Below are 26,943 nucleotides of genomic sequence, written 5' to 3'. Positions count from 1 at the left end.
ATGGAGGAGGAAGGAGGGAGGAGGGAGGAGGGAGGAGACAGTGGGAATGATGTGGGGGAGACTTTATTGCTGCTGTCTGTGAGTGAAGAGTGAGTAGCGCTCCAGCAACATTGCTGCCTGCTGGCTTCGGTAAAATTGAATGATGGCCGTCTGATCCACGCGGCAAATTTGTGCGAGTAGGTGGGATGTGTCTGGGAAGGGTCCTACCTAACGAAACGCGAGTTACGCGGCCGTTTTACCTGATTTCTGTTTTTATCTTTGACATTTAATTGTTTATTTGGAGACAATTATGTTTTGATTTGATCGAAAATGGTGGAGCAAATGTTTTCAAAAGATTCAAATTTGAACTTTATCCAATTATAACTACATTGGTCGATGGTTTTAACCATCACATCTTACCAAACATATAAATAATTTGTATTTATGCCTATACACCCGTCAAATAATTCGGTTAATGGATTAATGATCATATCTTATCTTATTTGGAGATGATTTGATACTTAAGAAAATGTTGCGATTATTGTTTACATTGTTTACTTTAGCAACATAATTTGTTAAACCAAATTCTGCACATGTTGCCATAGTGAATCTGCAAGGACAAAGACAAGAAAAACATCGTGAAACCAAGCACCAGGAGGCTATTCTCAGTGAAAGTGTTATGACGGTAAAGTTAGAAATGAGTGACAGATGTTAGGTTATGTATTTTGAGAGGGTTTTGAGTGTCTAACCATTTGAGAGGAGTAGAGTGACCTATTTATAAGCTCTTAGGAATCAGTTTGAGTGCTTTGCTAACCATCTGAGTCACCATAGCAAATGGAGTCACATATAAGGCCTTGCGCCCTATTACATCAGCTTAGAACTTGAAAAAATTGCGTTACATGAATGCGTGAGAGATCGCATATTCCCATTAGGATTTCGACAACATAGTGGTTTTGAGAATTTGGTTGGCAAGCACGCTATGTTGTCATGTTGTTATTGTAATACCCGGAGCGCCCGACTCACTCCATAATGAATCGATAGAGCAAACATACCCCTAGTGCCAGTAGTGTACAATTTATTATCAGATTCATTGTTCCGAAGAGGTAGAGCATATGGTCTCACGTAACTAACTGTACATGTTCTTCTTCTCTCTTTTTTTTTTTTAAATGGAAATTGTAGGCGATCACATGCACATGTATAACACAATTTTTATGTGAATAGTATGACATGTCATAACTATTTGTCTTTGAACTATTAAAGTTTAATGACTGCTCATTGTAATATGATGATTGTAATGGATGAGTCCAGATAATGTATCGATTTCATGAAAAATTAATAAGGTGATCGAAAGAGTTAAAACTGCATAACAATATCAAGTATAACTAAGTTTGGTTTGACACACCGTTTAGCAAAGTTTGGTTTGTCAATTGGTAATTTCCTATTTTGGTTTGAGGATCCTCATACTATTATTAAACAGGTGTCTTCTTCCAAAATTGTAGTTCACTTGAAGTTCAATAAAGCTATCGTATTCACTTCCAAAAGAAAAGAAAATATAACTAACTTAATATTAGATAACAATATCAAATATAACAAAAATGGCTTTTGTTTAAGCTCACTCTCTAAGCTTTATTTTATCATAGGTCATGCATAACATATTATATTTTTTTTAGATCATTAAGGTCTCGTTTGGCAGTTCGGACTTTATCGACTATTTCAGTTAGATATGATAAATAGTCATCGGATAGTATTGACTAAATTATCTGACGTTTGGTACAGTATTGGACAACGATCGTATTATTTATACTGTGTTTGATACTATACCGGATAGGAGGAATTTAAAGTACTATTACTTTAAAGAAAAAAATGAATGATTAATGGGAAATAAAATATTACACATTCACGACCACCAAATGGGTCAAATTAAAAAAAAAAAAAAAAAAAACAAAATCTTCCTTTATTTTAATCAAACTTTAAAAAAAAAAAAAAAAATTGAAATCATCTCTTCAGTCTTGTCTTCCCCATATCTCTCTGCCGCGCCACACCCCCCCCCCCCCCCCCAAAACACCCTCACAACAACCCTAAAGAGAAGAAGCTGAAAAATGGAGTCACACCTTTTCGTCCACAAAACCTTCGCTTAATCAAATGTAGAAGCGAGAGATAAAGAAAGAGAAGCTCCGTGGACTACCATTGCCTTCTGGGCTCTTCTTCTCCCTTATCCCCATACCCCAAACCAATACCCCTCACCAAAACCCCGTCAAAACCCCTCCCTCCCTTCACCGTCTCCTCCTCCTCCTCCCATCTCTCACTCGCTGACAATGATGATAAAAATGATAAAACCCACAAACCTAATTTCGATTTCCTCAAGCTCTCTGTAACTCTCACCGTAATCTCCACTTTCTTCCCCCAAATCCCCACCGCCGTTAAGGAGAAAAAGCGCGCGCCAAGAAGTCATGGTCCTAGGGACTCCTCTTGGAAGGGTTTATTATGCAGATGTATACCCTCCTAAACAAGGACTAAATTAATCCAGTGGTTATTTAATACGAGAGAACATCAAACGACTAGATCTGTAGTGTTAATCATATCCGGTTCTTTATGATAGCGTTTGGTACGCAGACGGGACGGGACGGGACGGAACGGGACGGGACGGGACGGGACGGAACAGATGTTCTGTGTTATGTTTGGTACGCGCAGGACGGAACAAGACGGTTGTTCCGTCCTGCGTTTGGTAGCACATGGACGGAACGGAACCAAAAGATTAAAATGACTAAAATACCCATGTTCCGCTGTTGTTTGGTACAATTTTATGGGCGGAACGGGACATGACTCTTTTTTTTTTTTTTTTTTTAATAAGTTGTTCAAATTTGAACACCATTATCCATTATTTGTTTTTCTTGGTCCAAATTTTAATAGGTATATGTTGTGTTTCACATGCAAACCCCTTTAAAATTTGTAATTTTTCCCATTTTCTACACCTCCATTCGAATTTTCACCACAAACCCATCAAATTTTATTGTGCAAATTGCAAAACCCACACCCCAATTCAATTTTTAGTCCCTAATTTTGGTCCTTTCAATTGTGGGTTGTTGTTGTTAAGGATGGATTTATAAGATGTTACAATCCTATCACTAAGGAAATAAATAATTTACATAAAATCATAATAAACTACGAATCCCAAGAATACAAGAATATATACACAAAAGTTAACAAATTGTTGAAGAGAGCTGGAGTATTCAAAGTAGGTGTGGATGGTTGGAGAAATGGCAACGAGAATTAAACTCTTCTAGTGAAAATTTGATGAAATGGAGTAGAAGAAAATTTAACAGAGGAAGGGAGGAAATTGATCATCTAATGCATTATTTGGGTTGCCTCCATGATAATTGGGAGGAACATGGTGAGCAGATTAAGGCCTTGATAAAGTGTATTAACAAATTGAAAGAAAGAGAAAAGAAGTTTTAACTAGGTCTCGAAACAAATGGATGCAGGTTGGGATTCTAACTCAAAGTTCTACAAACATTAGAATTGGCCTTGTTTAGAAGGACACCCCTCTAAATATTCCCCATTGCAGGAACAAGGCAAACCACATAAGAGCACATGACAAATGTTGAAAAATATATAAGTTTAATGATCATGCATATCGTAAACATTTTAGGGTTTAAACATTTAGAACTTAAACAAAGAAAATGAAATATGCATAACTTAAACATGAAATATCCGAAATCAAACATTCGTCCTGACTTAAAAAACAAATAATGTCTTGCTAAAGTAATAATGAAAACACTTAGAAGTTGATAAAGTTCCCCATACTAAAACCACAAATACTAAAACCTCAAAGGCTCTCCATAAACACTTTAATGAAATCTGGCTTCTGTGAGTCATCCAAGGTGCTCCAAATACCCATCAGATCGGTATCTTTCACTAACTTCATTGAAATTCTTAACACCTGATCGTATGGGAGACCCATGGCCTGAAGCTCAGAATGTAGTCTAGCTTTTGCTTCTCTAAAAGTAAAACTTTCACCTAATTTCTTCATTTCAGTAACAGCTTTATTCCAACCTTCACTGATAACAGATACAATATTTGCATCACCATCATTCCTGCTCCTCTTCCTCTTCCTAACAGGTTGAGAAGCACTAGATGTAGCAACAGAATGAGATGGGGTAGGTGAAAGCGGAGGTATCTCAGAAGTCTCACAATCCTCACTTTCCAAACCCATATTTTCAATTGCATCTGCCGCTGATTCAGCAATGCTACCCGTGGCTCGGTCTCTCCCAAACACCGTACATAGCCGTGGATACAACGGGAATGGCTTATTTGGTTTGCAAGATGCATTGGGATGTTTCTACAATAAGAACCCAAAGAAATCAAGGTTAAGACTTTCACCAAGAACTGCACTCACACAGTTTAATCAAAATCCATTTTAATCCAAACTGCACTCACACAGTTTATATCACCAAGAACTGCACTCACACAGTTTAATCAAAATCCATTTTAATCCAAACTGCACTCACACAGTTTATATCCAAACTGCAAAACTATAAAAAACCACATGCAAATAATTTTAAAACAACTGCACTCACACAGTTTATATCACCAAGAACATATAAAATAAAAAAAATTTAAATCACAATCTAAACTAATGTTTCCTCTCCTCCTGTCCGTGTTTATAACCCCCTGTACTCATGCTGTATATGTGATACAATGCCGTATGTTTTATGTTGTTGGTGCAGGCTAAGGCAGAAGAGTGGACTTGCACTAATCTCCAAGCAAGGAAAGATTATGTTACAAGACTGTGAGTGAATGACGAAAAAGAAATGTCAATTTATAACTATAAAAAGTCTTCAGTTTGAGGCTCCTTGCACAAAATCGCAAAATCCAGCCAGGGGTTCCATAGAAAAGGACGAAGAATAAGAAGGGAAGAGAAAGGCTCCTGCTTTTTAGAGTTTTGAGTTTGTTCTCGGAAAGAAGTGATTTGGGGTTGTTTTTTTTTTGCTTGGAAGTGGAGGAACAATGGCGACCGATCTCAGTGATTACGCCATCATCAAGGAAGGAGAGGCTGAGATTCTCATGCATGCTAAGAACCAAGTGTTTTACAACAAAACCCAGGTGCCAAAATCTTCTCTTTTTGTGATTTTTGAATTGGGTTTGTTGGGTTTGGTGGGATTTTTGAGATGATATGTTTGAGGTCTTTTTGTGTTTTTGAGTAGTTCTGAATTGGAAGTGTGTCGGGTCAGTGTTAGTTGGTGAAAAGTTGGATTTGGTTGCTGGGGAAGTATTGTACGAATAGGAAAGATTAATGTTTAGAATCGAAGAATTTCGATATGCGAACGGTTTTATTTTTGTGATTAGTAATCGTTGAGGAATGTGTGTGATGAAGCCTTGGATTGGAAATGTTAATTGTGTCTCGCATTTGGGAGCATGTAAGTGAAGGAAACCCAATTCATATATTGAATTTTGTGTTGCTCAATTGGCTCATCATTTAGATTAAGTATTTCTGCTTACGGTTTATATATGCAGTGCAAATTCAATATGGACAAGTTAATCCTCGTCCAAGTCTAAAGACATTTGTGTGTTGGGGGGTGGGCGTGTGTTGGAAGGGAGTTGCAATTTTTTGTGTTTACAACCTATTCTACTTATCTATCTCTCCACCCAGTTCTATACCACTTCATTTTTAGCTCAAGCGAGACCCTTCTAATTTTCCATAACTTATACGCCTTTAAATGACATGACTTGTTAATTAAATCCTAAACCAAAAGCCCAGGACAATAAGATAAAAGGCATTTGCACATACATAATGGAGCCCTATTCTTTCACTGTTAACAAGAAACAATCAGAGTTATAACCTAGCAAACACATTTACGACTTGATATCCAATGATTATACCAAAACTAGAGTATTTGGTCGACTCGGAATCCCAGGAGCACAAAGCAGCCTCTGTATTTTTCCAATATAAACAGGCTGCACTCTGCCATCTCACTTTTGGTAATTATATGTTCAAACACTACTATAAACATCATGCTTGAAAATAAGTCTTGCATAACCGACATCAACCTTTTAATGCTTATAACCGACATCAACTTGAACAGCTAAATCCTGAAATCCACTAAGACCTAAAGGCATTAACAAAACCAGCTCACTCACTTCAAATCAATATCCATACAAATATGATAAAGTCAACAAAACCCAAATTGCTTACCTTTCCTATGAGATAGAAAGGAGAAAGATTTATCTTTCAAGCAAACACCCACAGGAACAACAACCCTGTTGCCCAGAAAGCAAGAAAAGCACCTCAAAGGAGAAAACCTAAATCAAATCAAAGTACCAAAACCCTGATGCCCAAAAATCCCCTTTTTTTTTTCCCATTTCACAAAATACAAATTACAAATTGATATGTATTTACTCAAGAAACAAAATCAGAACCATACAACTCAACAATCAAGAACACAAAGGCATCCAAGAAACACCAAATTGACCAAACTGACCGTCCAGAAAGACAGATTGAAAGCGGAAACAGAAACCAAAGAAAAAAATGTACCATACCCAGATGAGAAATCGCCAAAAAAAACTAGTATTTTGCTGCACTCTAGTTGATACAAAATATCAAACACAAACAGAGAACAAATACATAAACAGAGAACAAATAAAAAACATTTGAACAATCGAAGAAAGAGAGACCGAGAGCTACACGAAAACAGATCGAACCTGGAACCGAGATGCAGAGCTGAAGATGCTACGGAAGAGGATGAGGAGGAAGGTTCGCAGAGCTGCTACACGGAAGATGCAGAGGTGAAGAGGCTACAGGGAAGAAGATGAGGAGGAAAGGGACGATGCAGAGGGAGGAACACGACGGCTGAGAAGAAGAGGGATAGTTTTTAGGGTTTGTTATATGATTTTTGATTTAAATTTTGAAAAAGACAAGGGGCATTTTTGTCTTAAAATTTTGGAAATTTCTGTCCCACAGACGTGGAACAACCCGTTCCAGGGTGGGGGTGTGGAACAGAAAATCATCCAAAATCTGTTCCATGGAACAGCGCGTTCCACTCATTTTAGGCACACCAAACGCGGGACGGAACGCCTCGTCCCACTCTGTTCCGTCCCGTCCCGCGTACCAAACGCGACCTATATGACTTAAAGTATTTAATTTTTTATATAAAATATATTTTCTAATATTTTATGTTTTGCCAATTATTTTGAATATAACCATAAACGAGGTGCCGTTTATAATCTCGTCGGATAAAACCAGACGATAAACTGATAAACTGGTAAACTGGGACCCGGTTTTCTCCCTCAAAACGTCGGCGAATGACGTGTTAAGATTTTCAGGTACTTCCATAGATCTCTTTGCTCTCTGTATATTTTCTCGTAGTCGTTCACTCTGTCGATCTCTCCCATTGACTGCCAATTTACTGCTTCCCAGAATTCCAATCCACCCCACAAATTTACTACTTCTTCCATTTCCACCCCACCAATCCAATCCAATCCAATCTTCCCACCGCCAAAGATTCATACTGGTTTTCGAATTATCGTTTTTTCTTCTTCTTCGAGCTCGAAGCTTTACCGGGTACGTTGAATTTTTACGACTAGCATTGTCAGCCATGGCGGTTTGCGGCGTATCGGGCGCTCTGAGCTGTTGTAGGTTCGTTTTGATTGTGTCCAATATTACCTGAATCTGGTTTTAACTACCGTTTGAAGGTTTTTGGGTATTGAGGGATTTCGGGTGGATACCATTTTTGGGTTGGTTTCCGTAATTTTGGGCTTGTGGGTTATGGTGGTAAAGCTGGTAATTGCAGTTGGCGTATAAGTGCTTTTTCAGAAAGGACTTTTGGGCATTGAGAATTGAGCTCTTCTGTTGTACAGGTACGTTTTGGTTTGTTTTACTGCTTTTGCTGTTTGAATTCAGAATTGGGGGTTTGGGGTTCTAGGGAGCTTCTCTGCAGAATATAAGTGTTTTCTCAATAAGGACTTTTGGGCATTGGGATTTGAGAGCTTCTGTTGACTTGGTACGCTTTTGTTTAAACTTTGGTTGGTTTTGCTGCTTTTGTTGTTTGATTACGAAATTGGAGGTTTAGGGTCTCAGGGAGCTTTTCCGCAGAGTGCCCAGCTATACAGTTGGCTTGTATAGGTTCGGGTATTTGGTTTTAGAGATATAAAGTCGAATTCTTTTCGGGATTGGTTATTTTGGTAATCTTCTATTTGTCATTACTGGCACTTCGAGATGGTAGGTGTGAAATTTGGCAATTGACAGAGTGTTTGTTTTCTGTTGTGATTATCATGGCTGGTGGAAGAAATGGGGAAACTGTAAAAGGCTAGGAAGTTCATCAAACCATCTTAGGATTTCCCGAACTCCATTGCTGATGGAGGGTTCGCCTAGGCTTGGCTCAAAAGGCCTAATTAGGAAACATGAGTTTGTAAGGATAATTATTCAATGCCTGCTTTCAATTGGCTATGAGAAGTCTGCTTCATGCTTAGAGTTGGAGTCTGGCATTTCATGCAAATCCAATGATTTTCAAACGCTGGAATCACAGATATCAAGTGGGAATTGGGATGGTTGTGTTGATACCCTGAATACCATCAATGATTTGACAGATGATACGAGAGCTGCTGCTTTGTTTCTTGTATTCAAACAATGTCTTTTGGAGTCTTTGAAATGTGGGGATGACAAATTGGCTCTGGCCATTTTGCAGAAAGAGGTGTCAACATTACATGTAGACAGAGGGAAAGTTCATAACCTTGCTCGCAGTATCCTGTCATCGAAGGAAATGGAGCAGAGCAAAATAGATGATATTGCTGTTTGTGAGTTGCGTAAAAAACTATTGCAAGAATTAGAAAAATTGCTTCCTCCACCAATCACACTGCCCGAGAACAGGTTGGAACATCTGGTTGAAACTGCTGTTTTGTCCCAGATTGATTCATGTATGTATCACAATTTGTCGGATGCAGTTTCACTTTATGCTGACCATTTCTGTGGTAGGGATCAGATCCCCACTGAAACTGTTCAGGTGTGATTTGCCGGCAATAATGTTTATGTTTTGAAAATTGAAGTTATGAGGGTTTTACTTTTGTTTGCTCAGATGTTCTTCTATTGGAGGACTGACATACACATGAACACAATGTTTCACCTGGTGCAGATTTTGACTGAGCATAAGAATGAAGTTTGGTTTGTACAATTTTCTAATAACGGGGAGTATTTGGCCTCTTCATCAAGTGATTGCGCGGCCATCATATGGAAGGTACCATAGAATTGTATCCGGAGTGATTTGTATTAGAATTTATAAGAATTTTATTTATTCAACTAATTGAATATTGCTTTGGTACCAAAGTTTCATTCTCAATGATTATATATTAACCCGCACAATATTTTACTTAATTGGTGGAAATGTGGCCTTCATGCATAAGAAATTGTGGATAAGAAGTATATGTTTAGGGTTCTTGACACTGCTCATATAACAATAATATACTCTCGACAAAAATCAGATGGAAGGAAAAATAAGAAGAGATGATTTGTTTGAGAACTATTGCAGATTTAGGAAAACAATGGGAAGGAGATTTTTTTTCAAGATCATTGAAAATCTTGCTTTTAGTTCTCTTTAAAATTGATAAGAAATGAAAAATAGTTTCTCTGTTTTAGGAAGGATCTATTCTTAAGCTACGTCAATATAACAGAAAAAACTATATTGTGTCACGTGGACGAATGCATGATCTAAGAGGTGTCTGTTTAATCGTTAAATTTTGGTAATTCAGTGAAAACATTTACTTTTTCCCAAACGTATTATGCCGATGTTAATATAGTTTTTAAAAAGCGAAGCGGATATAAATGCCATATATGATTATTACTTTAAATCCAACTTTCATGCTCGTATAAACTGAATGCTTAAAGAGTTGTTTATGTTGAGAAACTTGTAATCTAGATAGCAAAAAATGACAAAAAATGACACTTAACTGCATACCACCTTGCCAGGTGCTGGAGGACAGTAGGGTGGCATTACAACATACTCTGAGGAGTCACCAGAAACCGGTATCCTTTCTAGCATGGAGCTCCGATGACTCAAAGTTGCTTACATGTGGAAATGTTGAAGTTGTCAAACTATGGGATGTGGAAACAGTTACATGCAAGCATACATTTGGGGATCTCGGCTTCATTGTCAGCTCATGTGCTTGGTTTCCCGACTCAAAGCGACTTGTGTGTGGCAGTTCCGACCCTGAAAAGGGCATCTATATGTGGGATTGTGATGGCAACGAGTTGAAAGCATGGAGAGGGATGAGGATGCCCAAGATTTTAGATCTTGCTGTGACACCAGATGGGGAAAATCTTATCAGCATTTTCTCTGATAAAGAAATTCGAATTTTAAATGTGGGAACAAATGCAGAACGTGTCGTTTCTGAAGACAATTCTATCACATCCCTTTCAATTTCTGGAGACAGTAAGTTCTTTATTGTCAACCTAAATAGCCAGGAGATTCATATGTGGGATGTCGCTGGGGAATGGGAGAAGCCGCTGAAGTTTACGGGCCACAAGCAAAGCAAGTATGTGATACGCTCCTGCTTCGGTGGATTGAACAGCACATTTATTGCCAGTGGTAGTGAGAATTCACAGGTATGCTTCCCAAATTAGAGAATTTGCCCATACATGTGCTGAGATACAAATCATTCTTGTATCCAATGAACCAAATGGAACCTCACAAAGTGAAAATCATTATCTTGTCTAGGTATACATTTGGAACCGAAGAAATTCTAGGCCGATAGAGGTTTTGCGTGGGCATTCAATGACCGTGAAGTGTGTGAGTTGGAATCATAAGAGACCGCAGATGCTGGCATCAGCAAGTGATGATCATACCATCCGTATATGGGGATCGAGCCGACCTAATAAGATTCAACCTCAGAAGCTCAGTTGAAAAGATCACATCTCCAATTTTACATCCTGTCACCCTCTGTATATATGGCTTTTGTTCTTTTCAAGCTCCTATTCGTTAATGAGTGTGAATATATATGTTTTTTGAAAATTTTGGTGTACCATTCCACTTTGAGATCCTGCTTAATTTTATAGAAAGTCAGCACCACCACGATCACCACAGTAATCACCATAAGGCAGGTTCAGAAAAAGACCTGAAGAGGCCAGGCGAGAATGAGGGCAAACCAACACATATTTGAAGGAGCCCCTAAAAAATTTTGCCGTTTAAAGGTTACATGTAATAGCCATTCAGTACTACGGTTTGGTAGTATTCGTCCTCACTTGGAAATGAGAGGTCTTAGGTTCGAATCTCGTGGATGCCAAATTCGATACCAAATTAGGCTACCCATTGTATGGCTTAGCCGAACTTTCTCTTCCTTTGATGTAAAAATATCGATGTAATAAAAAAAAATTTACATGTAATAATGCTATATATTTAAAAAAAAAATGCTTTTATTCTTTAAAGTCACATTATGCACTCCGTACAAAAAGTACCAATAACAACACTCTAAAAATGTTTTATTTTTCAATTTTATTATATAATAATGCTATATATTTAAGTGAAACTTTGAAGTTAAGAGTGTTTGAAGCTTTTTTTTCTTGCTTGGTTGTTTAAGATTGAGGTGCAGGTGAATCCTAAAGTTTGTTTTGATTTAAGTTTTTTTTTTTTTTTCCTTTCAATAAAACGATATTACCTACACTAACGGGATGGGGAAGTGGGCTAAGCCTCATAATTGGCCAACTATAATAATGTTGTTCAAATTTGCCTTTGACGATATTCAAACCTAAGACCTCTCACTTTCACAAATCGAAGTATCACTAGATCGTAGTAGTAAGTGACTGTTTTGATTCAAGTTATTAATTTCTAACATCAATACATTGTCCTATTTATTTTTTTTTAAATTATCTTAAGAAGGGGCCCTTTTATAAATTTCGCACAAGATCCTGAAATCTCAGAGACAACCATGCCCGTAGGGCGGCGGAAGACAAACCTAAGTAAGTTTAAAATTTTTTATATATTGTAAACTAGACTCGTTACGTGATATGTTGCTACATTAAGAACTAGTTGATTCTGTGAGTTTTGATCTTAGTCGCATATGGTGGTAAGAAGCGAACTAATAACTGAACTTATGCCGTGCCCACCAAATCTAATGTACCCAGTGATAGGGCATAGTTGAGATCAAAAAACCTTTTTTCTGTTTTTAGCTTGCTGTTTTTCTCACAGCCCAAAACCAGAAGTAAGAAAGCAACATAACACTCTCAAGACCGAAGCAAACAATTGGAAGTTAGTTTGACAATAACTTCAACGAGATGTTATTGTAACAATATTTAAATCAACCGTGCAATTTTTCTTGTTTGAAATTCCAGGTCCGATCTTCATTAGTATTTGTTTTTATTTTTGTGTCGAAAAGTTAATACGCCAAGCAGTATGTGATTGGACGGCCCAAGTTTATCTCTAACCATTGCACTGAGAGGGAGAAAAAACGACATAACGTTTTGATTTTTAAAATTTGAAAATTTTGACGGTGACGTGGCGCAATACGAACCCTCGAGAAATTCAGATGGACGGTTGGGAAACACGGGAGGGAATCAAAAAGGGGCATTTTGGTAAAAAAGCAACGACTGCGCATTCGGCCTTTTTGTAAAACCAACGTAGCAAGCACAACATAGGAAAGAGAGAGGCGCGGACTCTCGCTCTCTTCTTCTTCCTCAAAATTGAAATTCCGAAATTGGAGTCGCAAATTGGGCTAAATTCCCATGAAGTCCGATCTTACGATGGCTGGACCTTCGCGACCGTTGGATCAGACCCCGATTTCTCCATCGCTGTCGGCCGAGCATCATCACTGCAGGTCAGAATTCGAAACCCTCTGCGTTAGGGTTTTTTTTTTTTTGGTTTGCTGTAATTCGATCCATATGCGTTTCGGATTCTGGAATTCAGCTAAATTTGATTTCTTGCAAGTGTTGGATTTGAGTTATATTATTGTAATTAGGAATCTACAATCCGGTCATCATTGTGTTTAGTTTAAGTTGGATTTTTGAATTCATTTTTTATGTTTTTGTTTATATGAATTTCATCACGTCGTGTAGTGATTGGTTGCACTTAATAGATTTAAAGTTCAATGTGGCTTTTCGTTTAGTTTGTGTGAAATGCTTGTTCGAATTATGAAATAAGGCTCGAGTACATAGGACGGTTCAGTGTTGAGGATCAAGTACTGATGGACTTGGACCGCTTGTACGCTTTAGTAGTGAAATCAATGATTATATAGCTATGACTCTGGATTCCGGGAATAGGGAAAAATGAGAGATTTGGATTGGACTACCGAATGTGAATGCTTGGTATGAAATGTTATAAGATCATATAAAGAAAGGGTTTTGATACATTAATTGAGAAGAAAACACAATGTTAAAAATTACAACGATTTAGAGGGTGGATGTGAAATAATAATTTTTCCTTGATTATTTGAACACTTTGGATTTCCTAAATAGTGAAATTTATGTGTAACTAACAACATCATAATATTACTTTTTGTAAAGTCTAATTCAACGGTTTGCGGTAAAAATCACACCCACATATCCAAATGCCACCCTGAGACATGTTTTTATTCATATGATGTCCTTCTGAATAAGTGAACTTCTTAATTTTTTTTTTTTTTCAGTGGCAGAAATGTGGTTGCCTTGATAGCACGGAGGGAGATTTCTCCTAGAGCAAAACATGTGCCCACAATGCGGTGGGGAGAAACTTCTAATAGGAAATCTAGTTCCACCTATGGGCCTAAGGGTGAAGCAACCAGAGATGTGAAACGTGGCCTCCGCTCATGGTACCAACAGTTCTCTTTTTTAAGTTTTTTCAAGCAGGTTTTAGTGTGAGACCTTTTATACCTTTTATATTAGGTTATCAAAGATGCCATGCTGTATTTATTGAATCTGTATTTCATTGATCTTTCAGGGTTGAAGCAGAGTCGCTGCGGCATTTGTCAGCCAAGTATTGTGATTTAGTGCCTCCTCCAAGGTCAACCATTGCAGCAGCATTCAGCCCCGATGGAAGAAAACTTGCTTCTACACAGTAAGTTTTCTAATCTTGTTTAGATCTGAATACTTATTTCTGATCTTGACTCTAATTGAAATCTTTTCATGCTTTCAGTGGTGACCACACTGTAAAGATAATTGATTGCCAAACTGGCAGATGTGTAAAGGTTTTGAGCGGCCATAGAAGGACACCTTGGGTGGTACGTATGACTTGTGCAATTGCAGATCTATTTATTCTTCAATTTTTTTTTTTTTTTTTTTTGCTAATATTTGCATCTTTCTCTATGAACTATTTAGCTAAGAGTAAAATCTATGTAAATGGAAGTCTGCTGAAAGAAAAAAAACAGATACAAATTACACAGTCTTATCCAATTTATTTGAAATATGATATATCAATTAGCTGGTCCAAATTGTTTAACATTTAATTAATTAATTAATAGTTTAGGTAGTTGCTTCTGGGGCATGTGTTTTTTGGTACGGGTAAAATCCAACCACTAAATTGTGAATATTATTTTGACGTGGAAGTAACTAATGGCATTCTTACAGGTTAGGTTTCATCCTTTGAATCCAGAAATAATTGCTAGTGGAAGTTTGGATCATGAAGTTCACTTATGGGATTTAAACACATCAGATTGTATCGGTTCTCGTGATTTCTGTAATCTCCGAAACTTCAGTGTCTTACTAAATTAGTAGGCTTTCTTACATTGTACATTTTTCTTAGAATTCTGACATAGTTCATATCCCTTTATGATTCTCTCCGCAGATCGACCTATTGCATCTATTGCTTTTCATGCCAAAGGGGAACTCCTAGCTGTTGCATCAGGACACAAGGTATTGATTCTTTTTATTACGGTTCTTTAGTATATCATACAATCATTGATGGTTAGTAATGGGATATATATTTTGATAACACTGACATTGAAAATCTGGTTTCAGTTGTATATATGGAAATACAATGGGGAATCTTCTTCTCCAGACATGGTATTAAAAACATGGCGTTCCCTTCGAGCAGTGCATTTTCACCCCCAAGCTGCTCCGTTTCTCTTAACTGCTGAGGTAATTTTCCAGAGGGCATTTAAGTGATTCTTCATTCCTGCTATCGTATAGGTTACATTATTAAACTGATATGCAGGTCAATGATCTTGACTCTTCAGATTCCTCAATGTCTCAAGCAACATCTCCCGGCTACATGCAATGTCCATCTCCTGCTGTTTTTGTGGCAAACATTGATTCTAGTGAACGTCTTAGTTTGGCTACTAAACTACCACTTATGTCCGTGCCTTTTGTCTTCGTGCCGCCATATGTAGATGATTCAAGAAGAGTAATGCAGCCTGAAAACAGACCTGCTGGATCAAATAGCATGCAAGTCACTTCTGCTTCAATGCAGTTTCAAACAGATGTAAATGCAGCAGAGCAGGATGCTACCACAGTTTCTCGAATGGAGACATTTCCATCAGCTCCAATTGTTTCCAAGCACAATGCTGAAGGCAATGCAGATAATTATTTCCTTAATGGAAGTGATGCTTGTGACCACAAAGGAGATGCAATGGAGACTGATGAGATGCCAGCTGTAGGGGGAAGCCAGCATGGAAACTGGATTAATTTAGATCCTGTGAATAATAGAGTACCTGAAAATACTTCAAGTCATCCTGGTTTTACTGAATTTGGGCAACCTCATAGAACGTTTCCTTATAGAGATCCTGCATTCTGGGAGCAACCTTTTCTCCAAGGGTGGTTAACAGGTCAAAGCCAAGCTAATTTTCCCTCAATGCTTCCTCTTAATCGTGGTGGGCTTAACAATTTAGCTCAGCCTATGGGTTCTTCTAGTTTAGTGTCGCATCTGTCTGCTCATAACGTGGCGGATGTGGCAGCTTCTTTAGCATTGCCAGGAAGCACCAGTGTATCTGGGCTTTCTGGAAGATCTGGCTTGCAGCATTATTATCAGCACTTCCACTTCTCTGGACCAGAATCAGGGGATAGTGCTTCCTTAAGTACCCAACCCGATGAGAATGATGCACAGCCCATTATTAGTCGAATCCAGTCTGATATTGATACATTAATGGCTGCAGCAGCAGCTGCAGAATTACCATGCACTGTAAAACTAAGAGTATGGTCGCATGATATAAAAAATCCTTCTGCTCTGCTGAATGCTGAAAGATGTCGTTTAATTGTTCCTCATGCTGTTCTTTGTAGGTATGTGAACATCTTTGGTATTCCTTTATTTCGTTTCTTTTACCGGTTTACCTTTTACAATATTCTTCATTCTTCTACATGGCTTCAGTATTTGATTGCAAATTTACAATAGCTTCTAGCACTCGCATCTATATTAAAAACAATTGTAATCAGATGCAATTGAAGGATTTTTTCTGCTCAGCTTGTAATTATGTTTTATTACAACTTTGTGTGGCATGTGCTTTTGCAGTGAAATGGGGGCTCATTTCTCCCCCTGTGGGAGATTTTTAGCTGCCTGTGTTGCATGCATGCTTCCTCATACGGAAGCTGACCCTGGACTACAAAGTCTAGTTCATCAGGATTCTGGAATTCCAACATCCCCAACTCGGCACCCAATCTCAGCTCACCAAGTTATGTATGAGCTTCGCATATATTCACTTGAGGAGGCCACGTAAATTTCTAATCCTTTTGTCAACTGTTTCTTATTTCCTTTATTCTTTTATCAACATCTTATATATGAGTTATTGTATTATCTCGTGCAGATTTGGTTTGATACTTGTCTCTCGGGCTATTAGAGCGGCACATTGTTTGACTTCAATCCAAGTTAGTTTCAAAGAAAATTTGACTACTATTTGCTTTTGTTTCTATTTATGCTCTGGTGCCTTGTGTCGTGCTTTTATTACCTTGGGCTCATTTTCTACTATGACTTGGATCATTGACCTGTTGTTCTATGTATGATAAGGTCGAAATTCATGGTTGACAATTATGCAGGTTTAGGTTGGATAATGACTTTCTTTTTTTTTTTTAATCTTATGTCTATTTCCGGAAGCTGTTTAGCTCTCGTCATTTGCCACTGACAATAAACTGTATTTGTGCCTGTTCCTTTGGTACTTATAGTTGATTTAGTGTAATTTGCAACTACTGGTACTTTTGCTTTCGATGTGGAAAGGATATTTTTGAGTTGAGCCTTTGTGCTTTATGTTGTGCCTGCAGTTCTCCCCCACGTCTGAGCACATATTACTGGCCTATGGTCGCCGCCATGGTTCTCTTCTTAAAAGTATTGTCGTTGATGGGGATACAACTGTACCTATTTACACTGTTCTTGAGGTGAGCTTCCAGAGTCTTCCTTCTTGTCCTGCAACTGAGTAGAAAATGTTTTATCTCACTTTCTGCTTCGTGTTTGTTCTTTGGGAAAGTATTAGTTAGCAAAAAGTACTATTCGTTGAGATATGCTTTATTTTTTTAGACATATAAGTTAGAAAGCATAAAAAGTTGAATAGTCTTCCTTTAGGGAATGTAATAGTATGCCTATTTGGTGATATTGTGAAGGAACAATGGTTGGACTTCTTATTCTGTGTTTATGACAAAGAGTGATGGACTGGATTCATTATAAAAATTCAAAATTGAGTGATCATTACTACTATTATCAAAGTTTTACTTTGTTGGACTCTTAGTTACCACATATATTTCTTTATTTAGGTCTACAGGGTTTTAGATAGATTTTTGTGCTTAATTAATATGTCAGCACTCTCTCAGTTGGCATGTTGTTTACTACTGTTGTTAAAGTTTTACTTTGTTGGACTCTTAAATTACCGACATTTCTTTCTTTATTTAGGTTTACAGAGTTTCAGATATGGAACTTGTGAGAGTACTTCCCAGTGCAGAGGATGAGGTTAATGTTGCTTGCTTTCATCCCTTTGCTGGTGGAGGTCTGGTTTATGGGACCAAGGTGTGCTTCTGATGTTTCAGAAATCTTGCAATGATCAATCTACTGCCCCTTTGTTCTTTTTTGGAAGGTTTTGTTTGCCCATTTACGATGCTAATTTTCATGAATTGCAGGAAGGGAAGCTTAGGGTACTCCAGTTTCATGGTGCTCGAGATGAAAACTTCGTTGGACCAAATTACTTTACAGAGGAAAATACGGCTGTTGCGGTATAGTCAGCAAGGTTGTAGCATATTCTTCCTTTCATGCTTCTTGTTGAGTTTACCTTGTGTCATTATAAGGGGTCAATAAAGTCATTAGTTGGGTTGCCGGGTTTGGCAGGTCGTAATGTTACCATTTGAAGATCTTTACATTTGTTACATGATAAAAGTTGGTGTTTATGTGTTGGTTGAAAAAAAATATAATGTTTGTTGTCAATTGTCGTGTTGATATATATGCCCGTACCAGTTACCTGCTCTGAATAAATGGGTGTTGGGTCATCCATTTACGACCTTGGATATAAATGCGTAAAAGGATGATTTAAGCCTGAAATCAAATGGGCTGTATGGTCGTACCATATGGAATCTTTATTACCCCAAAAAAGGAAAACAAGAACAAACAAAATGACCTATTTGGACCCAATTATTCACTGCATGCAATCTATTTTTATAACTTCACTTTGACATCTCTCTCTCTCTCTCTCTCTCTCTGTGTCTCAATAATAATAATAATAATAATCTCGCTAGAATTGAATCCCTATTCTCTGTTCAGATGTTGAGGGAAATGGTTCAGAGAATTGCTTGCTGAGCATCTTTTATAAACTCCAGAAGCCTAGCCTTTTTCCTTCAGGTAGATGTATTTTCCTATATTTTCAATGTTTGCATGCTTATCTTTATATTCATTTGCAAACTTGGGTTTGGGTGTTTATCGGTTTTTGATCTCTTTTGTTTATTTTTGGAGGGTGGGGGAGGGGAGGTATAACTGGTATGATAAATTGTGATAGATTGAGGGTTATTTATTTATTTAACTGGTTAGAGTTCTGGATTTGGTCAACATTTTGTATGGAGATGGTTTTGGATCGTATAAATTGGCTTAAAAATTAGACATGTATTTGCGTTTGTTTGGCTTGTAATACATTAGGGTTTGAGTACTGGTATTTGTTTTTGTTCTATATTTTCCATGTCTGGTAATTCAGAAGATGCTAAGTTCTAAAAACTAGACTAGAACGTGTACCATCTCATTTTCGCCTCCCTGCATGACTTGAATTCTTGCTTTGAGTACTCTACGGACCATACAAAATGCATTTTACCGAGATTGTTTTTAGTAAACTTGGTGCAATCCAGATTTTATGAGCAGTGCACATTCCGTGTTTTGGGAGAACCGTCCACCTTACACCTTTTGTTTGAATGGTGTTTTGGTTGCAGGATCCATGACAATGTAGATATTGGGAAAGCAAATCCATAAAACAGCTTCTGCAGTTGGAGCCACATGGTTCTAACCCTATGCGTGCTTATCTCAAATCATAGATCTAATAAGCAGCGGAGGCTGGCGTCGGGGGTCCTGAAAGATGGCACAACCAGCTTCATTGAGGCTGATGGCAGAGTTTATGCATTTAGGGGTGATGGCGAAGCGAGATTGAAGTTTCGTGCTTGTACATAAAACCATGTTTGATCAATTAAGAGACCGTTAAGCCGATTTTGTGTTCCTGTAACCGTATCAAATTGTGAAGTGCAATTTTGATATGGGGACTGCTTTTGTATGTCTAGAATTCAAAGAAAGAAGCCCAAAAATCCTGTATGATTATTTTGCGTCACCAGCTAGTTATACTAGACCTGCTCACAGTGGAAAGTAGCACAAAACAGCATCATGTCCGGCTAAACAGACAAAGGAATGGGATCCGAAGTCTAATGCTTTATCAAAACTAAGATTAGTGGTTTGTATTGATTAGCTAGATGTTAGGTTGTCAGGTTGTTAATGAAATCATACGTATTTGCATTGATCCGTCATTTCTAATTTTTTTTTTTTTTTTTATTTGGTGAATTAAGGTGATGTATTCTTGCTAGGTGAGTTGATACATTGTGTTGTCAGACTGTTTGTCGAGATTGTTAATTGTGGTCGCACATGCAAATAAGAATCTTAACCAATTTCCTAATTGCTTTTGTTTGTAAGACAATGCTTTAAAGCATTTTAACCATGCATGGCTGCATCCGAGATTCTAAGTTTGATTTGTCTAAGTTTGATTTGAACTCGTTGATCATACCAACTCAAAAGAACAGGCGGGTGTCTAAATCATGGACCCGGCTTTTCTGCCCTTTCAGTTTTTATACATTTTCATTCCTTCTTATTTTGTGTGATCACGGTTAAATCATGTCAACATTTTATATTAATTTTTTTATAAAGATAATAAGACAAAATTATAGTGATATAAAATGTTAACGTTATACAAGATGATAAGAGTATGAAAACTGGAAGAACAGAGAAGATCTAAATCATTGCCCACAAAAGAGGATTTTTTTTTATTTTTTTTAACAAATCCTATTTGACCAGTCAAAGGAGCATTAAAAGCTAATAGCCAATACGTAAAAGAGGGTTGGTTCCAATGGGACATGCATTGACGAATTATTTTCCTTCCTTTTGACTACTACTCGAACATATCGATCTCTCTCTAAAAATTCACAAACCCTAGAAAAAATAAAAACAAAACAAAATAAAAAATCTGAAATTTATGAGCAAATGAAGACAATAATCATGATTAATTCATGATAATAATGGTTAAGAAGAGGATTCGAATTTGTAGTGTTTATCAACAGCAAGAGAAACATCCCAAGTGCAGGTGAGTCCCTTTGGGATGGTGACAAGATCTCCAGCTCCGAACTCGACATATTCCGAAGACCCTTTTGGATAATACGCCTTCACTCTTCCCTTCAACAAATAACACGTCTCCTCCGCATCAAACTTCAGCTGGTACTTCCCAGGCGAGCAACCCCATCTGTGAATTCATAATCCCAAAACAAAAACAAAAACAAAAACAAAAATAAATACCACGTTATATTTTGTAGAGAGAGAGAGAGAGAGATGGAAACTCTGTGCCTTTGACCGCACTGAGGAGCTAATCACGCTTAATCCTCTATAGGAAGTGAGAAAGAGAGAGAGAGAGAGTGGAGGGGTCCTCTCGTCTTGGGGGTTGAGAGTGGCAAACCTTGTGCCTTCGGGGGCACTGAAGAGCTAATCTCGCTTAATCCTCGATTTACTGAGTGAGAGAGAGTGAGAGGAGGGGAGGTGAGAGACTTACTTGGGCCAGCACTTGATGTCCAGTTGGGATAAGCGAGATTCAGAAGGGTTTCTTTCAACTGTGATTCTCAGGTTTGAAGATGATGAGGAACTTGATGGTGATGATGAGCAGGGTTCTGCAGCCATGAAAATTACTAAGTTGGAAGGATGGAATATATCTTCTTTTATTTTTGGTTGAATTGTTGGGCTATATGTATTGTGAGGGTTCTTGAGAAGCTCTAGGAAAGGGCATCTTTACAAGGCAGTAGAGGATAAGAAACCTCACCATATATAGAGAGAGGGACAAGATATTGGTATACACATTATTCCCTCCTCATTATTTACCGTTGACTTATCCCATGATCATGTCACAGTCAACAAAATTTTATTTCTCATATGCTGAGAATCATAATATCTTAGCTGTGATGTATTATGTATTCACGATAAAAATTCGACTTTATTATATTTTATAAAAGAAGGTCAATTCTTTTTCCTTTTTATGTATTAATACAAAAAAAAAAAAAATGTGTATCTAGTATTACGTTAATGCACAAATTTAATTATATGGTAGGTGGTTAGCTACACTATATTTAGTTATGGCAAATGGGGTAGAGGGCCAACCCATGTGACCAACTCCTTTGTGCACAAGGAAGTTTACATGTGCAATTTATTAGACGGTGTTAGAAGGAGAATTTTATGCACAATGTTGTCCACTCAAATAATTTTTATCATTTTAGAAAAGATCAGTTGGTAGTTTTGCCATAGCAATCTACATTTTTGGGAGCCGTCAAGACTTGCAGAGACATTTCAGCATCTTTCTGACCATCATCGTGTAATTCATCAGCACTAGAAATTAAATCTAAGACATACCATGTGAAATACAAACATAAAATTCGTCTCATCCAGCATCATGTGCAATTCTATTTCTCATTCAAAAAAGAAAACCATGGAGACTGAAAACTCTTCAACTCAAAATACCTTCAATCATGACAAGGAACCACAGTTACAACTCGAATCTAGAAATCAAGTCATGCCAAGAACAATGTGCGTTCATCAACATGGTGCCTGTCAACACTTTCCTTTTGGCTCTACCATTTGGGTAAAAGTACAAAGAATAATTTTTTTAGTCTAATTAGTTATCTGAAATGAGTATTGGAATAATTCGGACTTCTGAATCTTCTCTATGTTTAAAAATATATATGCAAATCGAAAGGTATATGAATTTTACATTACAATTCGTAAATCGATACCTGAAACACTTTAAACTAGATTTATTAAGGACTGTAGTGATTCTATACTCATTCATTTTCTCTCATATTTGTACATTTGACATAAAATATCATAGTTTTTTATTGTTCGACGTCACAAATGCGATGAATTGCTGTCAAACACAATTAACGAGACGTCATACATTTGGTGTCATGTAATTTTGATGTTTAATCCATTACCGTCGATGCATCTAAAGCTAAGTGTGGGAAAATATCCAGTCACTGGTCAAACAATTTGACCGTGACTCCAACTGACATAGAGTACGTGGCAAAAGATGAGCGGATGAAGCATATTACAGTTTGACTGGGAACCATGATCTTGAAGATACCGACATGGCTCTGTCAGACCTTTTCGCTTGGCTTCATCCATGTCCTTCATGTCCCATGATGTTCGCATCTTTTGGTTTTATTTAAAAAAATTAATGAAAAATATTTGAAAATTTTGTGTTTTATTGATAAAGATAAAATAAAAGGTAAAGTAAATAGTACCAGAATTAACTTTTTAGTGTAAAAATATAATTTTTCATTAAAATAAACAGTACCGTGAGCTTTTCGTTAAAATTCTCTTTTATTTATCACCCCCATCAAACAACCATTTCTGCACGTGCAACCATACTGGAACATTCTACTGGTCCTAGTCACGAGCCACATGATGTGAGATGAGATATTCAAACTTAGATTTCTTTCTGATAAGGGGATAAAAAGGTATTATGTGCATTTGTATCGTACTGGAATAATTTTAAGAATTAAGTTAGATTGAATAATAATATTGAATGAGAGTGAGACTAAATAAAAATACAAGCTTAAAATTCAAATTAACATAGAAATTGGAATTGAAGAATTCCCCCTCCCCCTCTTTTTTTCTGGTGTCTGGAATTCTTAAATTCATAAGATGCATGTGATACTAAATGCAATCAAATACATCATAGAAATTGGAATTGAAGATTCCCTTTATTTTTTATTTTTTATTTTTTTTTATTTGATGTCTGGAATTCTTAAATTTATAAGATGCAGGTGATACTAAATGCAATCAAATACACCGGCAAGTTCAACGAATTGTTTAATGAAAAATCTCTAAACACAAAATACTCCATTAATTGAGCACACACCATGAACAACAACATAAAACACATGAATTATTTCCACTTGAAAGATTCTTGCACTATATCAAAAACCCAAAAATCAAAAGCTTCAAATAAGAAAAGATTTTACATTCACTTCCTCAAGCTCTGAATTGATGAAAACACATAAACCCACCAGACTACCACATCCAAAATTGATAATCGCAAAAAAAAAGAAAGAAGAAAAAAGCATAAAGCTCTCATTTTTTCTTTGCTACTTCAAGAATTTGCAGACAAGAAGAATAGAACAATTCAATTTCTTCTTCTTCAAAGTTTGCAACTTTGAATTTGTTTCAAATCATAAAAAAGAAAACGAGGAGGAGGTGGAAGAGATAACCTTAAGTCACTGCTTGCAGGAGGAAGTGAGGCTGGACTGGAGACAGCAAGAAGCTTGTCGTTGTCGTCGGTCAATCCCTCTAAAACCCCATAATCACCCCCACAAAATTACGAGATCGTTTTGCTGAGGACGTCATCGATCTGCTACAACAATCCAGTCTTAGCCAAAAGGATGAGATTGACGAAAGCCTGCAAAGGATTAGAGGGGCGGTCTTAGCAATCCAACTATTTTTGGAGGGACTCGCTAAGAACCTCTAGTGAGGGTGTTAGTCGAGGCAAGTACTTCTTAATCCCACTAAAGTTAATCATTCCATCAAACAAACACGGAACTACATTCATTGCTAGTCTAGTCCAGTCCAATTAAGATTGGTGAAGGCAAAAAAACACACCCTTAGATCATAAGCTGGTGGTCCATTGGTAAATGACGAATTATGAAGTTTTCTTAAAATTAAAAACGGGAGGTCTCAGGTTCAAAACCGGTTGTTGGTGTGGAAGCCAAATTTGTGGTCAGGGGAGGCTAAAATGCCTCTGTGAGTCTTCCCGATCCCGAAAGAAGTGGATAACCATGACTTACTATTAGTTATCCTTCTTTTAAAGAGAAAAAAAAAAAAAAAAAATCTTTCGACAAAGAAAAAGAGAGTACTACTGGATGAAACATATTAACACGACAAATAGAGTAATTAAACTTCAATTTCTCTAAACATTAAAACAAAAAGTACTGTTAGACAAAGAATTAGTCCTTTGATATGTACGAGACTCGATCAATCATTTTTTATCATATATTTTTGTCTTTCAATTTTGGCTGCCCGTTTGGATTATAAAAATAGACAAGTGATGATCAAATTCATTTAATTTTGCCTCTAAATTGAGTTGAAATTGCAATGGTCTTATTAGTGTATATGGAATTATGCATGTACATATAAAAATAGTGGGTGGGATGTATTGACTAACTATTGCTTCCACATTTTTACGGAGTATAATTCTCTTTCATTCTATTTTCTTCTCATCCTTTCACATTTTTTTATTTTATTTTTCTCTTTTTAAAAAAAATTAATATAAAATGTTGACATGATTTAAAGATAACATTTCAAATAAAAGAAAAGAGGAGAGAAGGGACGGAGGAAAAAAGAGAGAAGATCATTCTTCCATTTAGATACATTTGTGAATGATGAGGCGTGCCCATTTTAAATCACATCTCCACGTTTTGAATGCCATCTCAAGAAAAGAAAAGAAAAAGATTGTGCATCAATCAAAGTCAACCACTCACTTCTTAATTTCTATTTGGTACTCACCAACTTAGACGTGATGATTTGTACAAATAAATTGTATTTGTATTGTATCTGTGAGACCTCCTCAAATTTTAAATTGTTTAGAAAGTGTTGTTACTATTTTTGGAGAATTGTGATGTATTCGAATTGTACGATTTGTGGTTGATTTTGAACAAGTGAGAAAGTAGCCTCTTTCAAGGACTATTTTTAAGGTTATAAGATGAAGTTGGGCGAGATCACGAGTTCGTAGCCTCTTTCAGATTAGTTTTTTGAGGTCGGATGTATTTTTAAATGAATTTAGAATAGAGTGAGATGGAATTAAGTTGTACCACATGTCGAGCTCCCCTTCAACTGCTGAAAGGAAGAGTGAGGTGGTATAACCGTGGAGCATACCACCTATGTTCCGATCATAATGAAAAATTTCTCATAACCATGGGATAACTCCATGCCTTCTTCCTCTACGCAGAACAACAAGGGCAGATCATAGAGAGAAAAAGAAAAATATATAAACCCTGCAATCTTCTGAAATTCATAACTTTTCAATCCGAGAATCCGATTGAAGAACGATATTTTTCTACCATTGGACCTGGAACGGTATTGATAGATTGTGTTTGGCTTGAAAGTCGGAGAGGAATTTCCGGAAGAAATTTTTTTTTTTGACCTGGAACTCGTTGGTTTCATACCATGGACCTAAATGCAAAAATAGTTTCAATTTTGGGAAAATTGTGTAATTGCTACCAAATTCAGGCACCAAAGTTTAATTATCAAAAGTTCAAAGACCTATTTGAAATGTTAAAAGATTTTAACCAAGAGAGAATTATTATTTTTGTTAAGTGAAGTGTCCTTTTTGAAGTGAATTATTGTTAAAGGGGATAAAGTTTAGTTACTATGTATGCACGTATGTTGACGTATTTTAATTGTTGATTATGTATTTGTATATTTTAATTGTTAAAGGGGATAAGGTTTAGTTACTATGTATGCACGTATGTTGACGTTCATCTTACATCCTTTCATAAAAATGACGATGATGTGATGTGAGTTATTGGTTCAACTGCATGACTTGATCAACATGATTCAAATGTTTATGAATATAGCTTTGATTCTTGAATAATATTGTTTATTTGGAATGTTTGGTGATCTCCAACAAGGGCTATAGGCCACAATTAGCTCAAAAATTGATAAAATTTGTCTCCAACCAAAGGTCTAAGGGGAATCGAAATAAAAGAATTAGGTTGAGTTGGTCTCAAGGCAAGCAACATGTAGCGTCAGCATAGGCTAAACCCAGGGCAAGCAACATGTAGCCTAGGACAGGGCTAAGTTTGGCTTTAAAAGTAATAAAACATGAAAGGGGATAAAATATAGCCCTGCATAGTTGAAAGTGGAAAAATTTAGCCCTGAAGTAGTATTTAAATATTAACTTTTAAAGGGCTAAAACATAGCTAAGGGCTATGTTTAACCTTCATGACTGAAGATGGCCTTATGTTGATATTTATTTATAATTATTATGAACAATAGTTATCTCATAGATTATGGATTCATTTGAAAAGTATCAATATAAATAAATAACTATGCTAATTTGTTGAAGTCCTAAAGTAAGTAACTACGGATTTATGAAAATATGGAACTAAAATTAGTTGAGTCCACTCTCGAGGTACCAAGATCTAGGATCAGCCTAAATTGCACAAGAAAATGAATGAAGTCCTTTCGGTAAGGATCTGATAAAATGATGAAATTGGGTTTTAGATTTGGGAACTAAGAGTTTGACAAGATGACTAATGGAAAGAGAAATGAGTTATTTTGTTAAGTAGTTAACAAAATAGAATGAAGAGATATCTGTTTTCTTCTATTTTTTCTT

General features: G+C 36.8%; 3 protein-coding genes across 5 annotated transcripts; 2 read left to right on the top strand and 1 right to left on the bottom strand.

Annotated features, from left to right (window-relative positions):
• Positions 1 to 7,215: 7,215 nt before the first annotated feature.
• On the top strand, positions 7,216 to 11,061 carry LOC137725859 (WD repeat-containing protein WDS homolog). 2 transcript variants are annotated; one of them, XM_068464681.1, is made up of 5 exons: positions 7,216 to 7,833; positions 7,899 to 8,975; positions 9,105 to 9,206; positions 9,935 to 10,570; positions 10,683 to 11,061. In XM_068464681.1, the coding sequence occupies exons 2-5, from the start codon at positions 8,331 to 8,333 to the stop codon at positions 10,866 to 10,868; spliced, it is 1,569 nt and encodes a 522-aa protein (XP_068320782.1). In that variant the 5' UTR covers positions 7,216 to 7,833; positions 7,899 to 8,330; the 3' UTR covers positions 10,869 to 11,061. The 2 variants fall into 2 exon arrangements, with proteins under 2 accessions (XP_068320782.1, XP_068320783.1); XM_068464682.1 differs by having other exon boundaries at positions 7,216 to 8,157; positions 8,262 to 8,975.
• Positions 11,062 to 12,579: 1,518 nt separating this feature from the next.
• On the top strand, positions 12,580 to 19,625 carry LOC137726839 (uncharacterized). Of its 2 annotated transcripts, none has more exons than XM_068465795.1 (15): positions 12,580 to 12,774; positions 13,588 to 13,743; positions 13,872 to 13,988; positions 14,067 to 14,151; positions 14,498 to 14,606; positions 14,715 to 14,782; positions 14,888 to 15,007; positions 15,084 to 16,144; positions 16,374 to 16,574; positions 16,666 to 16,726; positions 17,117 to 17,230; positions 17,739 to 17,852; positions 17,963 to 18,069; positions 18,597 to 18,674; positions 19,250 to 19,625. In XM_068465795.1, exons 1-13 carry the CDS (start codon positions 12,683 to 12,685, stop codon positions 18,059 to 18,061), a joined length of 2,397 nt encoding a protein of 798 aa, XP_068321896.1. In that variant the 5' UTR covers positions 12,580 to 12,682; the 3' UTR covers positions 18,062 to 18,069; positions 18,597 to 18,674; positions 19,250 to 19,625. The 2 variants fall into 2 exon arrangements, with proteins under 2 accessions (XP_068321896.1, XP_068321895.1); XM_068465794.1 differs by having other exon boundaries at positions 13,582 to 13,743.
• Positions 19,626 to 20,415: 790 nt separating this feature from the next.
• Positions 20,416 to 21,346, bottom strand: LOC137726911 (uncharacterized). The gene is made up of 2 exons (XM_068465862.1): positions 21,118 to 21,346; positions 20,416 to 20,814 (listed from the first exon to the last, which is right to left on the bottom strand). The coding sequence occupies exons 1-2, from the start codon at positions 21,240 to 21,242 to the stop codon at positions 20,598 to 20,600; spliced, it is 342 nt and encodes a 113-aa protein (XP_068321963.1). The 5' UTR covers positions 21,243 to 21,346; the 3' UTR covers positions 20,416 to 20,597.
• Between the last annotated feature and the right edge of the window lie 5,597 nt (positions 21,347 to 26,943).

Source organism: Pyrus communis, chromosome 2, assembly GCF_963583255.1.
Source record: "Pyrus communis chromosome 2, drPyrComm1.1, whole genome shotgun sequence".
NCBI lineage: Eukaryota > Viridiplantae > Streptophyta > Magnoliopsida > Rosales > Rosaceae > Pyrus > Pyrus communis.
The sequence above is the reverse complement of the archived record's forward strand: the minus strand, read 5'-3'. Positions and strand labels throughout refer to the sequence as shown.